This window comes from Scomber japonicus, chromosome 21 (assembly GCF_027409825.1).
Source record: "Scomber japonicus isolate fScoJap1 chromosome 21, fScoJap1.pri, whole genome shotgun sequence".
Classification (NCBI taxonomy): domain Eukaryota; kingdom Metazoa; phylum Chordata; class Actinopteri; order Scombriformes; family Scombridae; genus Scomber; species Scomber japonicus.
The window spans coordinates 16,001,265-16,022,665 of NC_070598.1; the positions used below are offsets into that span (position 1 = coordinate 16,001,265).

At 39.7% G+C, this 21,401-nt stretch overlaps 1 protein-coding gene across 1 annotated transcript in view; it reads right to left on the reverse strand.

The window, feature by feature from the left end:
- LOC128382335 (myosin-11-like) overlaps nucleotides 1-21,401 on the reverse strand; it is a 95,149-nt gene that overhangs the window by 64,032 nt on the left and 9,716 nt on the right. The window contains 5 exon segments of the mRNA XM_053342335.1: nucleotides 8,342-8,420; nucleotides 8,517-8,611; nucleotides 8,903-9,050; nucleotides 10,762-10,878; nucleotides 16,348-16,418. Of these exon segments, the coding sequence (XP_053198310.1) occupies nucleotides 8,342-8,420; nucleotides 8,517-8,611; nucleotides 8,903-9,050; nucleotides 10,762-10,878; nucleotides 16,348-16,418 (510 nt within the window).

The window sequence follows — 21,401 nt, forward strand, 5'->3', positions numbered from 1 at the left end:
CCAGGGATGAGCACACCCCATCTGATCTGTGGCCCGTTCATTCATTAGACCCATGCTCTCCCCTATTGATTTCAGCTTAAGTAATGAGAAAGCTTATCCAAAAATCTTTAGCATTTGGGCTCCAACTTAAGGGAATCGATGGGGCCATTTCCCATTTTGAACAGCACATACGCAGGGGTTTTATGTACGGTGAACGGGACAAATCCCGATGCTGATAAATCAATAGGCCTTTTTGTCGATGGACAGGCATGCTTGCACACACACATACATACATACATGGACACACATGGCTGATAAATGGTATTTTTGAGGCAATTAAAGTGAGCTGTAAACATATGAAGGCCAATCAATTGGTCAGTGAGGTCTATTATCAAGGCTTTAACACTGATTTAGAAGGGGCTTTAAGGAGCCAGCGGCTTTAAGTGTGCCACAGTCACTTATGCAGATCAGCAGCAGCTAGAGACCTGCACAGATTAGTGCTGTGCTGTGCTGTGCTAAGCTACTCACACAACAAGATAGTATACATGTCACCTCTAAAGAGTGCAAACTCTACCATACTGCAAAAAGAGGTGACTTTTGTAATTTGCTGAGTACTTTTGGTACTGCTGAGTGACAAGTAAAATGAACTTTTAATTACCCCATTTTTGTTCATGTGCTTTTGTTATGTTCAAATCTTATATTCTATCTATCTTAATATTGCTTATTTTTAGAATGACCCATGCTTTAGCAACCATAGCAAACCACTGATAAATGTAGATGTTGCTGCTCATCAAATCTTTGAAAACAAACATTTAGTTTTGCTGTAATATTAACTCCACTTAGCCATAGGCATTGTTGAAGAGTTGTACTACATGTATTCTCCATAATTATTTTTTTAAATGCACTTTGCATCTAGGTTAAACAAGGAGAGGTTATGGGAGGGAGCTGTGTGCTGGACAATTCCATTTTAGCAGGGTAGACAAGCTTGTTAGGGGAAAAACTAATACATCAGTGCTGTCCACCCTCCAGGTTTCCCCACCAGGTTTCCCCACCACTGCTCCCACGTTGCTAAAGGTGAGACACGTGCATTAGCTAAGCTCACTTACAGACAACATTTCCCTAAGGTAATTGGTTCCACATTAATATTCATTTGATACTGTGCTGTGTGCCTAGTTCCCCTAATCCGCCAAACAGTGTTATCCCCTTAACTATGGGTTCAGTTAAACACACATATTGTGACATTTTTCTTTGCTATCTGATATACTGCAGTGATATGTGCTACAGTGCTGCCATCCAGGTCCAGTCCCCAAGCTGGTTAGTACTATCACACCCTTGATGCTTGTTTTCGGCGCCTTTATGGTCCGACACACAGTGGTACACAGCAGCCCAACTTTCTGCTACCCAAGTGCGTGTACAAAGGACGTACCCACCGTTCTGCAGCTGACTCAAAAACACAATTCTGGCAATGCGGTCATTGTCCATGTCACACCCACATCAAAAATCAGCTTCATATTTGGTTAAAGGGCTATTGTAGGAATGGAATATATATCCCATTGGTGGATCACATTGGATTACTGAAAGAATCCATGGCATGGAAAGGGAGTGTAGGTAGACTGAGAGACAGTGGTAGAAATCAAAGCTCTTAGCTAATTTTAAAAAGTCGAGAACATGGATTGGTATCTCTAAGTCTGCCCTCTAGTGAATCCATCCAGTGAATCCCAAGCATTGTCTAAGTATGGGGTGCCGCAGGGCTCCATTCTAGGACCTCACTATATTTACTCCCTTTGGGCCACATTATCAAACAGCATGATATTTCAGTTCATTGCTACGTAGATGATACACAGCTGTACTTTTCCTGCAAACCATCTGAATCAGCTAAATGTTCTACCGTGTATAAATGAAAATTCTTCATCTTAAATCCTTATGATAGGCCCTGGGAACATGGCCAAGTTCGGCCTACTCTTGGCTACTCAACATGTTGTACCCACTGCTAAGAACCTTGAAGTTATTTTAGATCAGAACCTCACTCTTGAGTCCCATGTTAAAAGGCTAGCTGTGTTGTGTTTCTTCCACTTCAGAAATGTCTCTAGAATTAAATCATTATATTTTTAGTGATCTTCAGAGTTATTCATGGTTTTATCACTTCTTGTCTGGATTATTGTTGTACTGTGTTGTCATATCTTGGCTTCCCATTCATGGTTTCATGGTGTCCAAAACACAGCCACCAGACTTTTAACTAAATAATGAAAGCATGATCCAATCTCCCCTATTTTAGCTTTCCTTCACTGGCTAATCTTAAAATTTTAGTCTTGAATTTTGAGGTCCTGCATGGTAGGGCACTGAGCTACCTGGCTGAGCTTCTAAATCATTACTTACCAGCCCTTAACTTGATATCCTCTGATAAGGCCCTGTTAGGTATTTCCCGGTCAAGGCTGAAGATCAGAGGTGACAGAGCTTTTGCTGTTAGGGCTCCAACCCTTCTGAATATCTTGAAATCTTTGAAATTCACTGCCTCCTTTTAAATCGTCTCTCAAGATTTACTTTTACCGTATGGCATTTTCTTAATGATGTCATCTATTACTTATTTTATCTGTTACTTTTATGTGTTACTTTTATCCATTATTTTATCTTTACTTTGTATAGTATAGTAATTTATTTGTTGACTTGATTTGAGTGTTTTCCTGCTTTCTTTTATTTGTCCTTGTTTATGAAGCACTTTGTAACAGTCGGTTTGAAAGGTACTATATAAATAATATTGTTATTATTATTAACATATAAAGCTCAACTAAAACCCCTCTCTCCTCATAGTGCGTTACTTTTGTCTCTGGTTTTTCTCATTTTTGACTTGTTCAACGTGCCCTGTTCCCCTTTCATCCCACTGTTTCCGTCTGGTTGATCTGGTGTGTGTGCATGTGTGTTACTGAGGCATGACATTTCAACTGTGCATCCAATCAAATTGGCAGAGAGGCAGCGAGGAACGTTGGGGAGTGATGAAGGGTGCGGGGGTGTTCTGAGGGTTGCCGACCAACCGTTACCATGGTGAACCACTTCTGTCAAAACTGCCAAGGTCACAAATGCTGACCTGCAGTGTTATGGGGCTTCTGAATAGCGTACTGTATATGGACATGAGGATTTCTTTCTTTCTCTCTTTCATTACTTATTTTTTCAATTTCCTTTTTTGCTTTTCACATCTTTCTTTTCTTCTTTCTTTAACACTTTCCATGTGTTTTGATTCACTTTTCTCCTCTCTTTTCCTTTCTTTTTCCTCTAGTCATCTTTGTTTATCTCTTTTTTTTTGTTCTTTTCCCTCTATGTATAACTGTGTTTCCTTCATTTGGCCTTTCTCTCTTTCTTTTATATTTAAGATTGACTAATTGCACCATTATGAGACCTGTGGTGTTGCTGAATCCATTATGTATGGCCTGCGCTGGCACTGGTCTGAACACTGCCTGTTTTGAGTCATTATAATTCAGTTTGTTAACACACAGCCATTGTGCTAGTGTGGGGTTAGGAAAGATGGTATGATAAAATATTGAGGGCGAGCAAGGCAGCTGCAGATGCTAGCTGTCATGTGTGAGCGAATGAATGTTATGACAAGCATGTTTAAACATTCATGCGGGGAGGAGAGTTTAGGAGGGCTTTTCATTAACACCAATATGTCTTCGTCTCCCTGGTGCAGACACTGCTGGTGGAAGCATGACAACAACAGGGAGGAGAGGAATTAACATCTCGAGAGGAAACTGTCACAGACACACACATGCAGAGAAGTAGAAACACTCAATCCTGTGCATGAGCACACACAATTTTTACATTGGCTGTATACACTTCACTACCTCACATCTAACATGAAAGGTCCGAAGTCAAATTGACACTACAGTCTCAAAATCTAACAGACAGAAAAACAACTTTGTCTTGTTTACAAGAACCACCATCTAAAAGTGTAACATCGTGTTCTGAAATGATCAAATAGCTCAAAGTAGAACTGAGCACCACATTCAAATAGGAAGAAATAGGAGCGCAATGGGTTTTCACATCAACCACAACAATGACATAATAGATGATTTTTCAAAGGAAAAATAAGGCTGTGGGAGGTTTCTAGGCCAAACTTACATCACCCACCATTACTGTTAGGTTGTCAGGATATTTGACCTGTTAGTAACAGTGCAATCTCTTGACAGTTCTGGGGACTAAATACAAGAAAAGCTATTTGTGGTATTTCTTGGGAGCAGAGCAATGGCCAATCTGTTTACATAACCTTGACAAATCTAGATGAAGAAACACTTTAACAGGTAGGCTCTGAAATAACAGCGCTGTGGTAAATGGGTGAACCCTGGCCATGTAAAAAATGTTCATTATCTTGTCTTACCAAAGTCCACTCAACATATCTGAGGCATGTGTATCTGTATCTTGTGTTTAAAAGCACTAGGCATACACAGTAGAGTGGTGTAGCCAAAGAGCTCAACATAATTTTATGATTGCGGTATGTTATTGTAGAGGAGGTATACATATTTTAGCTCACTAAAACTCCATCAAATAGAGTGCAAAATCAATACCTATGCTGATGATCTCATGAAGTCAAATCAAGGCAAAGGAGAAAAACGGAGCATCAAGTATTCTCACCATAAGTGGTTGTGACTTGCGAGATGTGTTTGCATAACATGAGCTCTAGTTAATGTCATAAATGGCTTTAAATGCTGCAAGGTGCATTAAAAATATGCACAGTCATCTATTTTAACTACACCTTGATGTAAACATTTTGAATTAATCTAGTTTTCACCGGTCAAGCAATTCCATTTTGATATTCAAATTTGGCGTGTAAGTGTGTGTGCGTGCCGGTGCATGTTCGTGCAAGACTGATCTAATCAGTCTTAAATCAGTTAATAAGCCAAGGACACAGAGGAGATGACTCAGCTGAAGCATGAGCTAATATTAGCATCTCACCCCTATTCTGTACTGCGCAGCGTAGCATTCAATGTTTGGGCTTCCCATTACAGAAGTGCAGACTTTGGATGTTAAGCCCCGCCGTTTAGTTCACCACACTGAATTCTATTAGCACATTAGCAAAGGTGTCATGACCTAATGCTAATGCTGGGTGGAGCATTTTATACCTAACTCGTTTTTTGAATACCTTAAGTGAATTTTGATGTTCTAAAAAAGAAAACCATGGGTGAGCCAACCAAATGAAAAAAGAAAAAAAAAACAGGTAGGTAGGCTGTCATGTAGACCGACAGACAGAAATATAGCATGAAGCTGACAGGTGATTTCATGCCTCAAAAAGATCTCTGTTGCCACTCTTAAGGATGAGCTTCACAAACAATATAAGACTTATTCTCATGGCAAATCATTCTGATGCAGTCGTTTTAATTGAAACTCTCCCACTGTCATATAAATATATAGGTATATACATAAAGACCAAACCAGAGGGGTAGCAGAGTAACCCTCTGTCAAAACTAATTATCATCTACAAACTCCAGATGACAAACTGCACGATGAAACATTGAAAACTCAGGCACATGCCACAGAGATACACTCACACACATGAATACTCAATACATACAAACATACGCTCAAGTACGCACACAGATATTTAAACTGACTATTAATTAAAAGCCAGAGTACGCAGCTGACTTGTGGTGGGCGGTTTGCAACACCACACAACTGGGAGACTTCCAGTAAGACATAAATCTGTTGTGTTCTCTCTCTCCCTCTCCCTCTCTCTCTCTCTCTCTCTCTCTCTCTCTCTCTCTCTCTCTCTCTCTCTCTCTCTCTCTCTCTCTCTCTCTCTCATAGACACAACAAAGACAGTCTTGTCCTGTGTCTCCCTCCCTTCTCTCTCCTCACCATTCATTAGAGGCACAAGAAGCTGTGGTCAAGTTCAAAGACAATCTACATTCTCTCTCTTTCAGTCACTCATTCATTCCCTCTGTCTTTTTCTTTCTGGTTTGCTCTCGCTTTTGCTCATTTTCTCCCTCTCCCCCTCCCCTTCTCTCTCTCTGTCCCTCTCCCAAGTCTCTCTCTCTCTCTTCTCTAAACACTGTCTCTTCCACATGGCCCGGATAATGAGTGGTGAAGCTAAACGAGAGGAAACACGGCTCACTATTAGGAGGGGAACACTGACTGAAGGTTTTAAATAAACGGAGAGAACTTGAGGCCAAATTGTATTTCCAAGGACATAAACTAATGGAACAGGCAGACATTCTCTGAACAAATACACACTCTCAAACACACTCTGTTTAAACTACCATAATAGTTGTAAAAATATACATGTCCATGTGGATCTAACGAGAGAGAGACTGGCAGCAGGCAGACAGAAATCCATGTAAATGCATATATCCTCACATATACATGTACACATATGCAAATATTGTTTACATGAGTTTAATACCACTTATTTCCTTTGGTGTGGAAAGCCTATTACTTTGCTTTCAAAATCAGAACAATAAGGACATGAAAAAACATAAATGCTTGTCTATGTCATTGAAAACTAATTAGGCAAATGTGTTTTCTTAAGTGTCTCTGATATGCTCTCAGGCATAGAAATCCACACCCACATATAAACACACAGAGAAACCCCCCTGCCTCACTCTATGGGGTTAATTGGGTTATCTAGGCTGATTAGCATAACTAATTAGGATGCTTGTTAAAGGATAAGTATTATTTATTCAATTTGCGCTCTGTGTGTGCATGTATGAAGCTGTGCATGTGTATAGATCCTCTTCATCACTGGCACAAGTTCAAATGAAAATGAAGCAAAGCTAAGTAGGCATGAAGTGAGACCTGTGGGTGTCTGTCTCTGTGTGTGTGTGTGTGTGTGTGTGTGCGTGTGTTCATCATTTATCTGTTCTACACACACACAGATGCTCACCATCAGGTGCCAGACATCCCACCCTCCTCCCACCCCCCTGCCAACATGGAAAAACACACACTCACCAAGCTTGCAATGCTGTAGCTCTTAAATCCCTCATCATTATCATTAGGCCTCTGTTAGCATAATTAGCATTGTTAACCAGATGAGCTGAGTCGAGCCAAGCTGTGTAAGTCACAGCGGCAGACATATGTCACCCTTCCAGCACCTTTCCAGGCTGTTGAAGAGGCTACTTGTCCCCCCATCAGGTGGGTTTATGGCACATTTGCATGTTTTCACTGATTGCAGAAGGATAATAAGGCAGCTGATGTTCACAGTGCATTATGATGCAATGTGTGCAAAAATGTCCAAAGGGGCGATTTCTTTTTTTTGAAGGCAAACAACTTGTAAAGTGACAGGGCTCTTGCAGTTATATCAGTTAATGCAACAATACCGAGCTCATTTCACCAATTTATTCATTCGTGTTTGTAAATGCAGATGCTGCCTTTTGTTTGTGATGCTTAACATGCACTTCAAGCCGACAGTAAACACAAAAAAGCAAATCAACAACACTCTTTTAGTCTTCAGCTCACAAGTGAAAACTCACAAACACACTCCAACACTCACAAATAACCAGAGAGGGAAAATGAAAGAGAGAGAAAGAGAGAGGCAGCGCTACATTTACTGAAATTAAACATTTTCTCATCAGCCTGAGGGTGCAGCAGGCCCACTAATGTATTATTCATCCCCCACTTCACAAAGGAACATTAATCAATTATGAAGATATGAGGATCTTAAAGTATAGAGGAGAGACGAAGAGCGGCCCGTTCGTATTAATATGCGGCCGCAATCGTGCGCCCCCACCCCCCCTCCCCCTTGCTCCTCAAATCAATATTTTGTAGATTAATTTGGAGCGGTTGTGGCGAGATGGCAGGATGGAAGGAAGGAGGGGGGGGGGGGGGGTTGAGGAGAGAACAGAGTGTCTGAGGTCTGAATTAAGGTGAAGTGTTTTGTTGTTGTCGTTTTTTTTTTGTTATTCTTTTACCACTCTGTGTAAGTGCGTCAACATGCATGCGTGTAAATGCGTTGTCGACTGTATCGCAGTCGGTAAACATAGTAAGACAACTCAATTTAGGAAATGTCATCATAAAACTCAGATTGAAAGTCAACACACTGGGTTTGGGGCCTAATGATGATACAAACACACAAAGATTGTCACATTTTAAGAGTATACATTATCAAAAGATTCTAAATTGATAGGAATGGGTGTATTATCGTGTGTGATATTAGACTTGGTGTTTGAGTACAGTACATGCTGTGTGTCTTTGCAGGTAGGGCTTTTTCTCTAGATTTTACAAATATTTGAGCTTTGATCTATATAAACATATAAATATTTATTGCTCCTTCAGTTTATGTTGGAGTTACCTGTCCTTACTAACAACAAAAGCATCATTTTATACAAGGCAATTAAAATGAAGAAGCACAGTCTATTGTGCTATCTGCTACATATACACTCACCTCAGAATTCAAAATAGCTGTCTTCTCAGCCCACTTTTTAATAGCTTGAGTGTGGGCCTTTCTCTCCTCCTCTAAGCCTCTCTTCGACTCCTCATCCCTCCTCTTCTCCTCCTCAGCTCTCCTCTGTTGCTCCTGCCTTCTCCTGTCGTCTGCTTCCTGAAGCTTCTTTTCATACTTCAGTCTTTGTTCGGCTTCTCTTTGCATCCACTCTTCCTCTTTTCTCCTCAGCTCCTCCTGCAGCTCTCTCACTTTCACATTCAGCTTGGAGAGCTTAAGTCAGACAGAGAAAAAGAAGGAATATACAGGCAATCACATCTCTGCTCTCTGTGAAACAAATGAGGTACTAGTCACTTAATCTAAAACTAATCTGAATCGTCAAGGTGCCCAGTGCAAGGTTGCATCTTGTAAGACAACTAAGGTGAAAGGAAGTAAAGAAAAAGATGTTTCAAGTGACTGACTGGCAGCAAGTGAGTGCATCTATGTTGAAATTACAGGCTATTTTGCGTGAACATTACATGTACAAACAGGAGTACTAACATGAGCATGTGAGTTTCTGCACACCTGAGCATGTGCGTCGACACCCTCGTGTTGCAGCAGCTGAATGTTAGCTTGCAGTTTGGTGATGCAAATGTCTTTCTCAGCAATCTCCTTCATGTTGTCTTTCTGGATCCGTTGCAGACAAGACAGCTCACTTTTCAGGTGCACCAGCCTCTCACTACCTTCCAGCACCTGCGTCGCAGTCAGGGCCAAAGAGGAGTTCAAATGTTAAAAGATTTAATTAAAAGATGAGGGTTATCTTCTACAGTGTTTCAGAAATGCTGTTGATTATTTTTACACATTGCCATTAAATAATTCTAAGATACAGTATCTAAAAACATTAGCAGCACTTCATTAAATGACAGATTTTATAGTCATTCCAGTAATCACATTGTCATCTTTTCAAAATGACCTCCTTTTAAAATGAAAACCTTTTAAATTGTTAGGGATGACTGTCATATAGCATAGGCACAACTTATAGATATGTTTATATTTGGTGCTTCCAAAGAAGAAAAAGGAGTTCATCTGTTTTACAGTTTTCAAATTATTCATGGTGATGGCAGCCTGACACAGAGGAGGCACAGGGTCAAGCAGAGGAATGCAAAGCATAAACTGTTGTTACAGAATCTGATAATGGTGAGGGATATGGAAAGGAAACAGAGCACTCATGATATTAATTAACATGTCATTAGAGACAAAAGCCTTGTACACTGCAAGGAATTAAATACATTGTTGCCATTGCTAAGAAAATGAAGTTGTTTTAATTGGGGTTCAAATGTGCCAGATTCTAGCAACTTATTCAGTTCAAACAAAAACTAGTTTAATGCTAAGAAACAACATGTTTTTAAAATTAAATCATGGCAACTGCCTTTAACAGGGCTGTGTGTATGAGTGTGTGTGTGTGTGCGTGTGCATGTGAGTCTGTGACAGCAGAGCTTTCCGTGCATCTGCATTGCAGACGTACCAGTTAAACAGAAACGCAAGCAGAATGAAAACATATATCAACATTTGTTGGAAATATGATTAACAGAACAAGCTCCAGTTACTGTGCTTGTTTCTCTAAGGCTCTGTAATCACACAAACCACTAATTAGCGGCAGTGCAAATGAGTCAACTCACAAGCAGCATAAACAAACAGTAACCAGCCAACACACACATAAACAACCAACAAGCCCGGGTTTACCACAAGCACAAATGTGTGTGTGTGTGTGCATTTCAGCTATCCTGTGTGTGTTTACGTGTGCCTTAACCGTAAGCCACAGAAGACAGTAAAACAGCAGTGGGTATAATTTAGTGACACCCTGTAAGGAGGTGTAGGAAGGCCGTAAAAAACTCTCCCTTTTAATCCCGGCCGGCGACGCCATGTTTGTTACCCAGGGCTCTGAGATATGCTGGTAATTCATCACACACGCCCCGGCTTCCTGTTAAACCTGGCTGCACATGGAGCGCTTCGAGCACAGCTGCCAAACCAATATCGTAAAAAAACAAGACTTCTCCACCTCTCCGACAGGCTTCTAAACAATAACAAGCACACTGCAAGAAACAGCTTAACAAGTCATTTAATCTTGTAGTCAATCTTACAATAAACCTGTGGTGAAAAAAATCTGCCAAAATGATAACATTCAATTGCTCTGTTTACAATGCAGAGTAAGAATTTTCTTGAAACCTGTGATAATATCTTGAATACACTGTATTCAATTCAATTATAGAAACAAAGGAATGATTTAAAACAGGTAAATATCTTAACTAACAGGCAGACATCTTCAGAAAAAGTTTCAAACCTGGACAAATATCTTCTAAACATTTTTTTTTTGTGGCGTGATCCTATAGTTGATCCTGTGTGATCAGGTAAAGTCAAGACAAGCCAAGTCGATTACCTTTTGCTTTTGCTGTATATTCTCTCTCAGCTCCCTCTCCAGATCACGGATTACCATGTCCTTGGTTTGCAATTGGATTTTTAGCTCCTCTAACTCTGAGGCAATCTGGACCCAGGAACCGGGCCTATAGAAGAGAGAAGAAAAAGAAAAGTTGAGAGTGAGAAAACACAAAATGATTACATGATCATGTCCCATCATGTTGAAGCATGTATTGTTGTTGTATATACTGTAAAATAATGCTGTATAAGTATGATATATTCACTGGTATGAATTCCAGTTACAGAGGTGAGGGCCTAAAAATCATCATGATGTAAATAAATACTTATGTACAGAAATGGCATGATGATATATCTAATAATAGCATGTGCCAAACTACATTATTACATTGTTAAGGCTTGTTTTTAAACTGTTTACTGTAATAGAAAATACAGAAATGTTACATATAAGGAGCCTACCAAAAAACTAAGTACTGTCAAACAAATTAGATTAAAATGATACATTCATTATTTAATAAGCTACTGTATAAGAAATGTGTAAACAGCATGCAGTGTGTATAAAATGTAATATGAGATTCATGAACAGATCTAATTCAGAGGAAGTAAAGAGATGCTGAGCCTTGTGAAAATTGTGCTAAGGTGATGGCAACTGAAGCTGATATGTGTTTGTGTGTTAGTGTGTGTGTGTGTGTGAGTGTGTGTGTGTGTGTTAGTGTGTGTGTGTGTGTGTGTGTGTGTGTTTCCCAACGGTGAAAATATGTTAACTCTGCCCAGACACCTTTCTGAGTCACCAATGACAGCTGTCACACACCCAAGATGGAAGGAGAAAAAAAAAACAGATCACACAGAGCGGTAGTGTTCACAAACACACAGACACAGACACACACACACACACACATACACACACACACACACACACACAGAGTTTCATATTTACAAGCCTCATGAGATGAGTTATTCTGATGAAACTTTGCACAGATTAAAAATGTTAAACTCACATTTGATCAAGCGTGTCTGCACGTTCGCGCCAAGCAGCGAAGGAAAGGCAAGATTTGACAAAAGTGACATGTGAGTGGATAGAGAGCGCTGAGAGTTAAATCTTTCACTTCAGTAAAAAAAACACAAAAAAACCTTTCAGTCAAATGGAGTAAAAGCCACAGAGGAGAGTGAAAAAAAACCTGACTTTAGATTATATACTCTTTCTGTCTCGAGTAGAGACTGGGAAAGAGTGCGTGCTGCTGTGCTATTAATTCACTTGACTTTTTTTATTCCACTCTAACTACTGTGTTCCTTTGTTTTTGAATGATCACTTTGCTGAGTATTTCTCTAATAAAAACTACGAGAATGTACAGAAACAGTGTGTACACCTGAGCACAAAAGCATATACTGTAATATGAATGTGTAGACAAAGATGCTGTTTACTTTAAGATATGCACAATGTCATAATGTCATGTTTCTTATTATTTTAGGGCTTTTCAGATAGAGGGCAAAAGCTTGGTATAAACATTAGCAATTTGCAAACTTATTTCCCTGTCAGTTTGGTGGAAAAATACTTAAATCACCCCAAATCTAGGAGAGATTCTTCAGAGACGAATGGTCTGAAATGGGAACAAGTTGACAATCGAAGGAGGGTTTTGAATAAAAAGTAACTGCAGCCAATTTCATCCCTATTTTCACCTGCACAGTGGGGTAGTGGGCTTTAGAGTGCTGTGTGTGTGTACATGCATATGTGTACTACACAAAACGCTTGCTGAGATAAGGGACATTATTTTGTCTTGGCAGAGGATACTTTTTAATAAGCACACAAATGCACACATGCATCAAGCTAATATGTGCCCAACAAATATTAAAAAATAAAATAAGCATAGTTAGTGTTACTCAATCTTTTTTTTTGCATAATTTAAGGGATGAAACAGGATTTAACAGGTGGGGTCTGTACTTTATACCTCTTTTGCCTCTTTGAAGAAAATAAATATGAACATGCAATACATTGTGATCTGCAACAAGTCAAAATGCCAATTTATTCATGCCTTTCTTAGTGTTTATGTCTGTGCATGTGTGGGTGTGTGTGCATATTAGGTCATAATTATGCATGTGACAAATGAGGCTATATGATTAACTATATTGTTATATACAATAAAGTAGTTGTGACAAATGACACAATGTCAAACCGGATGAACAGGGAATTCCTATTTAGAGCTGTAAGTGTTGTTATGATTATTGTGTGGACAGAGAGCGCAGGGCGAGTAAATGTGACTGAAGTGTGTGTGTGTGTATGTGTGTTTGTGCATGCATGTGCATGCGTGTGCGAGTATCACCGTAAGTGTGTGTGATATTAAAGCAGGCTCTCGATTTCTAAAGCTGTCACTCAGGCCTATTAGGCAAGGCTAACAAAATTAGTCATGAATATGCAGTAATAACATGCAAATTGCCACTCTTCCCCCTGCCCTGTGTACGTGTGTGTGTCAGTGCATGCGTGCGTGAGCGTGTATATGTTTGCCCTCAGGGCTATAGACATTGGCTCTGTAAACCCAATTCTTCCTACATCATTACAGCAACAAGGCATAATTCATAAGGATAAAATAAACATGTATGTGGACTGGCATAGATGCGAAGACACATGTGTGTGCGTACGCGTGCACATGATCATGCACAAACATGTAGATCGTCTGTTGCCGCCGTGTCCCCAGGGTGATGTTTGACACAGCCTGGGTGCTGCCACAGCAATTAACCTCCCTGTTAATGAGAAGAGCTCTGTCAAGCAGCCAGATGGCACCGCCTGGCACGCTGCCATGCTCACACACACGCTGGTATATGCACACACGCTGCATATTCACAGATACATAGACATGCACATTCACACTTATGCACACGCGCGCACACACACACAATCATATCTCACCTTGCCACACACCTAACTGTTGCTGGTTTTCAGCGCCCCTCACCCCACTTGCTTCTCTCCTACATTGTCTTCTATGGCTTTCCATCCTACCCCTCTTCTCTCCCTCTCTCCCTCCTCCCTCCCTCCATCCCCCCATCTCTGGCAGCTGCTTATCCATGTCGCAGCACTGCAGATGTCACAACTCACCAGCTGGGAAAACAGCAAGGGAGGAGAAGAGAAGAGAAGATTTAAGAGGAGAGGAGGAGTTTGTTGCATCTCTGTATTAGACAGAGGAGCAGCCAACTGGATGAAGATTTGTAGATTCATACATGATTGATTGATTGTTTGATTGATTTAGTCATTTGATTAGCTGTGTTAAGATTTGTTTATGACTGGTTTTAGGAATGTTAGAAATCGATTCTAGGTTCAGTTATAACATTATGAATAAGGTATATTTAATAAAATCTAATTTATACATTTTTTTAAATATGAGAGCATGCAATTGTGTAGATATGTGTATTTAACATGCCTTGCTGTATGTGTGTGTATGTGTTGGTGTGTATTAATGAGCGTGGCACTTGGCCGGGGCACGGCCCGCTGTGTGTGCCTGTCTGCTTGTCCACACAGCAGCCCACCAGTCCCACGTATTGATCAGTTAGCTTGGCCTAATAGGAGAAGAGGAGCCTGACCTGGGAAAGTCAATATGGAGAAAAAGAGACATATCCTCCTCCCGTCCTGAGAGAGAAGTGGGAGAGAGAGGGAGGGAGAAAAAGAAAGAGAGAGAGGGGGCAGAGAGAGAGAAAGTAATGTGCATCCACTACTGTCCTTGCAAAGATGAAAATGGTAAGGGAAGAGTCAGGGGACTGTCAGAAAAAACAGCTGGACAATAGAAAAACAAGCAAATCCACAAGGAAAATAATAATGCAACAATAATGAACCTCCAGTCTCCAAAGCCTAAATATCTTATCACTTCTCTTAACAAAGAAAAGTTTTGAGTCTCGAATTAGAACAGCTACACTAAGGGGTACTGTCAGATTGTGAAATAAGTTAAGTTCCTACCTTTCCCAAATGAGAATCAGGATATTCTGTCAAAGCTTTTTTTTTTCTAACTAACTTTCCACATTTGACTGCTTTTGGCAAAGGAAAACAACACTCAAGTTAACTCAAGTGTAAAAAACTCTGCAGGAGATTATACCAAGGGAAAATAATTAAAAAAATTGGAGGGAGATGGAATATAAAAAACTGACACCCACTCACACATCAATACATTGATAGATCAGTCTGTGTGTGACTGTATGTGTGTGTGTGTGTGTTCTGTACACCATTTCAACTGAAATATATAAATAAATCTGTAGATAAACAAAAAAACAGAGGAAATGGAAAAGTAGATAAAAGACTAAGGTTTCACCACGCACACGCACACATATATACACACACACACCTGGCTGAGTGATGCTACCCTGGAGGGTGGCTTCAATCTGATGTGTTTAATGTTGACGCTGGTGGCAAGAAACACACACACTCACCCGCTGTTTCAACCTGCCTGTCATTTCATTTCATGAGACCTGATTTACTCATTTCATTTATTTCATTTTTTTATTATATGTGCAGCCATTTAAAACGCTCAAGGTGTGATGCAAATCCCAGAGTCTCTGACAGCGAATATGCTGACTGAGGATCCATCACGCCCTTCAGTGCCTTTCGTAGGAATGGCAGAGAAACCCTGTACAGCCACAAACTAAATTGTGCCACGTTGTGTCAGACCACTGATTCCTGCTTGGCTGGGTGCTTTAATTGGCTGTGCTACAGGCTGTTAAACAAGTGACTGGTTACCTCCAATCATATTTATATGGGTTCTTATCATCTAACAACTTCTGAAACCACACATATATTGATTGCAATGTTTGGAAATCATTTATGGATTTGGATTTATATTTTTATGAAATCACAGAGAACGCTAAAATGACAACTTCTGGGATGAAGTATTTGACCTTAGTTGTCAGCAAAATAAGTCAATGGAAAGTGGATGTGACAGAGCAGAATTACACTGCAATTTTAGATTAGGTGTATTTATTTAAAAAGCTTCTTTTCACTGACAAAAAACAAGATGTACCTGATTCTTACACTTCTCACAGCTGCACAGTTGCTAAAGGCATGTAATATACAGCTAAGGCATATTGAAGTCAAGTGATTTCATATCAAACCTCTCGCTGGTCTGGTGAGCTCAGATATCTAGTGAGTGATGGAAAAATCCAGAAATGGTACATATGTATGAACATGAAGATTAAAAAAATACCACTTTCATAACTTTTGTCAAAATTTGTGAAACTTAAAAATAAAAATCATTCTTTTCAGAGAGGTCTAAAGCAGAAAAAGAGTGAGCTGAGGCCCTTGGTGGTGGGAAATATCATATGGAGATTTGCATATTGCCATGGGGAGTGGTTTTGCAGTTACTCCCCATGGAGCTCCACCTCCCTAAGGAGAGACAGAGTCCCTGAGGCCAACTCTGTTACCTTTCTCTACACTGAGGGACCTGTGAATGTGTGTAAGTAAGTGTGTGTGTGTGTGGTCGATTCATGAAGTTATTATGAAGAAGTTGTTATTTGAGTCGCAACTTTACTTTTTTTGAAAACCTTTTGAAACTAGTTGATGAAGAGGGAGGCTGTGTATCTAATAATGACAAGAATTCAGTTTTTGTATAGTACAAAATACATACTTGTGTGAGATGTCAGGTATTGGTTCAACAAGCTCATCCAGCAACAAAGTCTTCTGCTCAACCTCAGACACCTGGGAAGAAAACAAAAAGACATCCAGATTATTTAGTAGCAAGGCGTACTTACAAAGTACAGTATATGGTAACTTTTATAACATGTTACACAATGATATAGTTTTTAAATAAATACTACACTTCCTTCTCTGAAACATAACTGTCTCTGACATGTTCAAAGGCTTTTCATTTTATAACCCCATACAACTTTTGCATCTTTTTGCTTAATTGGACACTGCTCAATTAAGGAAAATCATTGTGTGGAAAATTATTTCCTCCAGTGCCGTAAACTGTAATGAAGTTTAGTAGCACACAGGAATACAAGTTTTAAGTGTGCCGCAGCTCACTAACTGCTCTGAATTTGCATCTTGATGACCAGGGCAACATAATGATAGTGCCATGGGGAAAAAAAGGGAGAAGAAATTAAAATACAAAGAGCAACTGTATAAACGAGAGACCAAAGGGAAAAAAGAAAGATCTTCTTTCGGCTTCCCACATTTTCAAAACAGGGACACCTGCACACAAATCACCAGAATCAAATCAAAAAGCTGACAAAATCAAATATAGAAGAAAAAATCGAAGATGAAATCTAAAATGTGATTACCCTAATGACTTAATCATTTGGCTTTCCTCTTTGGGAATTGAAAAAAAATATTTGACACAATAGTGCCATACAAAGTTACTTGCTCTGAAAGGAGGACATTGAGTTGAAGAGACAGTACATGCGTAGATAAAAGTGCACACACAGACACAAACAGTCCTCTGTTTACTCTTAGATTCAGAACTCCTTGGACTCAACTAACCTCCACCATTACCCTGTCTGCCTGTCTCTGTCTGTCTTTCTCTGACTGAACACTGGTACAGTATGTGGAGGACGGGTGGGAAATACGGGTCAGGACAGTTATGGTGAGGTCAATCCACACTGTATCTACACAAAAGAAAACATACATAAAAATATAAATGAACCAAGGTCAAAACAGTGGTAGGTGTTTAAGGTGGCCCAGCTTTTTCATTACATATAACTATCAAAAAGAGAATAAACAGACAGGGACAAAGGAAAAGAGTGGTGGCCAAAGAGCTGAAAAGACTCATATGTGAAGTATAAACAGAGATAAAGAAAAAAACAGATTTACAGAAACAGAAAGAGAGAAGGACATAGTTTGAGAAAAAGAGGGAGACACACAGATAGGCAGAAAGAAAGAGAAAAAGAGAGAGAGAGACCAGTACTGGTGAAATATCGGCCACTCTATCGCTGTGGTGACAGGGGTCACTCTGGGAAAAGGAAATCAATGCTGACAGCAATGACTCACAGGTCAACACATAGCACCGTGTGTGTGTGTGTGTGTGTGTGTGTGTGTGTGTGTGTGTGTGTGTGTGTGTTTCAATTATGCATATGCTAGTTTTAAATATGTGCATGTGTGTGCAACTTTATGTTTTTGTTTATGTAGGGTGTATGGTACTAAAATAGTAACCAAAATATACCCAAAAGAGGAGCTGAGATGGATGGAAAGATAAGATCCCATCCATTAAATGTGCCGTTAATATTTCATGTCTGTTGAGTGAACAAGTTGCTTTTTAGGACGCTGCTTTTAAAATGCAGTAAACAACAAACACAGATGGACTTCCTCATTCTTGACTCCACTATCCAATCCTTTTTTTTTAAGACCTCTGTGAAAATGTTGAATAATCTTAGATATTTCATTATGATGATAGAGTATTAAATCATTTGTTTTACCCTCTGATTTAACTACAATGATCATTTTAAAAAATGACAACAGTAGTTTTAACTTTATATGGTAATGTAGAGTTATTTGTATTAATTAAAATTAAAAAAGGAAGACTCAGAGTAAAAGTGGACATAGCTGTGTGTGTCCAGTTTCAGTCTGGACAATAAGACACGCTTATACATACAGACAAAAGACACACAACATTTCATCCCCCAATCATAAACATTCATATTCCAATGCAGCTGCAATGTGACAGCGAGAAGACCTGGCACACGTAGAGGTCAGTAGCTAATATAGGTAGGCTTTGCAAATATGTGTGTGCATGCCTTATATACCCTTGGGTTAGCAGGAGTTACGACCTGCTTACATTATTAAGGTGAGTAGTAGGCTGTGTTATGTATGCCTAAACAGCCAGTCAATTCATTACAGATGCAATCCCTTAAGTACATGAATAAGCACACAGCTTCCTCTCCTTCTCTCCCTCTGAACTGTAAAGGAGACAAAATATTGGTGTGATGCAGAGCGCTTTAGATAAATCAGAAACAGGAGCAAATTAATAATAAGGAATAAAACAACATTAGCTGATTAAGTATGTATGGCAGAGTGGCGGCTGTAATTTACAGGCAGCTGGGCTGGGTGTCCGGAATAAGGTCTCATTATGGATCACAGTGTGTGTGTGGGTGTGTGTGTGTGTGTGTGTGTGTGTGTGTGTATGGGGGGGGGAGTGTGTGTGTCCATCCCGTTAGTAATCCGTCACCAGTGGCCTCAGCTTTATGAAAAGACCTGCAATCTATGATAATGAGCCCTGTGAAGGTTATGACCACGTAAACTCATTTGTTAGAGGTGGTGGTGGTGGTGGGGGGAGTTACGCGTATATATGTGTGTGTGTCTGTGTGTGTTTGTTTTATGTATAATATAACAATACCATTCAAGAGCATTGAGGAAATATACTATTTAAGTAATGGTCAAAATCAGCAGAGTGCACGAGTGAGAGAAATAGAGGAAGGGGAATGAGAGAAACAGAAAGCACATTACATGGATGTTGCATCACATCAGTTACTTTTCTCACTCAGTTTTAAGACAAACAGAAGAGACATATGCAATACAGTTTTATAGAAGGTACTCCGTCTATAACAAGTAGGACTGATACTTCTAAAGTGATCACATCTCAACCTCCATCAGAGAAAGCAAGGATGTAGAAAATAGTCAAACAAATCCTGTCAGTATCTGTTCACTGTTAGAAACTGGAGGAAAGACAGTAGTTGTGGCAGATGTACTGTAATCGCACTGCAAGAAAGAAATAAACAAAGAAAGTGTATTACAGCAACAGTCATTCATGGAATCGGTTCACTTTCTCCCCTCCACTGTCACTGTTTGTCTTTTCTCTTCCCTTTCCCTCAGTTTCTTATTCCTTTGTTTCCATCCTCCAACCTCGTCACATTCTCTTGTCTCCTCCTGTCTCATCCACTTGCCCCTCACCCACGCCTCCCTGCTCTTTTTTTTTCCCTTCACTCCATCCCCACCCCCCACCCCCTCACCCCCCTACTTTCCCCTTTCTTGTTTCTTTTCTATCTGAAAATAGCCACCCATTTACGCAATCATTCCATTTTTCCACTCCCCTCCGTTCCTTTTGTCTGGAGCTAGGTCAACTGAAAGCAACAGAGGAGAAAAAACAAAAGCGGGAACGTGCGTGTGCGTGAGTCACCAGATCACAACAGAAACAGCGGCATGAAATAAAATAGGATAATGCAACTCATGGTGATGGTGACTGGAAGGAACACGAAAGCATCTTGTTCTACTGTTTCAAGGTTTAGAGTTTAGAGTGTGTACTAAAAATGTGAACTAATTTTGTACGCTTGATGCAAGTGTAACGTGATGCAACTATGATGATAACCTACAGGAAAAACATTGGCTGCCTTATATTCAACCCCTTTTCTGTACAATATTAAGAAGATACTGTACGGCATCAAAACGTACTGGATGAACCTATACATAAATATACAGTATGTACCTACACACCTTTATTCCATTTTTTATTCTCATAGTTTCTTATGAAATGTTCAGAGAATGTATTTGTCCTTCCTGTGCACTCATATTTACAACAATGATACAAGACTTGATCATGAAGGGACAGTATACTCACAAAGTCATTATGCGTCAAACTCTTGCAACTGTCAGCAGTTTTTAAAATATAAAATGTCTTACTTAAACTGATTTTCCAATGATTGGGGGGATGTATATAAACTTCATTTATAACATTGTAAGGTGGTATCAAATACACAGGGACAGATGTCTGCCTGGCTTATAGATTATGCAAAAACATTTGCACAATAAACTTTGTTTATGAACTCGTCCCTATGCATCAGAAGAGGAGGCATTTTCAGACTCAGCAAACTGTATGCTGTAGTGCTTTTTTGTTGTTCTAAAATTTGCAGGTTCAGTCCACAAAACAAAATGCTATTGCATTAGCATTGGCTGTAAGAAGGCTGCATATAATTGTAACTTTACTTTTTTCATTATTATCAAATCTGTTGACTAGTTTGTGATTCATTGATTTATTGTAGTAACTAAAAGGAGAAAAATGCTATTAAAATGTTCTGGTGATATATAACAAACCCAGAATGTGTTTTAATTGTTGTGTTGCCCAACTGTCCAGTTCATTTTTGTGTTGTTCTTGACATCAAACTGATATACAATAATTATCATAGACGTTAGGGAGCTACAGCCATCCCGATGTATCAGACGGACTAGTTACAGTTCCATCCTGTGGCTGATATATTAACAAAGGTTTACAAGGGCAGAGCACTACATATGTAAGTTTGGCCTTATGGCTGACCTTACAATGCACTTAGTATCCTGTACAGGGAGTAATGCTGCAGCCACTCCTACAAGCCATTTATTCCAGCTAACGACCGTCAAGTACTCATAAATCAGCATTAGGAACCTCTTTCGGCCTCTCTCTCTCTCTCTCACACGCGTTTAGTTTCTCCTCTTTTTCTCTGATATTTTCTTTCTCGCATGCTTTCTTGTCTTCGCCCTTGTCCACCCATTTTACCATCTTTAAACTTGCAACGTCTCTCCCTCACTTACTCTTTATGTTTATCCTTTTAGACATTTTATTCCTGTCTGTCTCATTCTTTCTTTTCAACAATCTGCTTCCTCTCTTTTGTCTTTCTCCATCTCTCTCTCGCCAAAGTCTTTTCTCTTGCTCCTCACCTTTTTCCACCCCTCCTCTTGTTTATGTATCGCTCCTCTCACCCCCTGCCATCCTTCCTC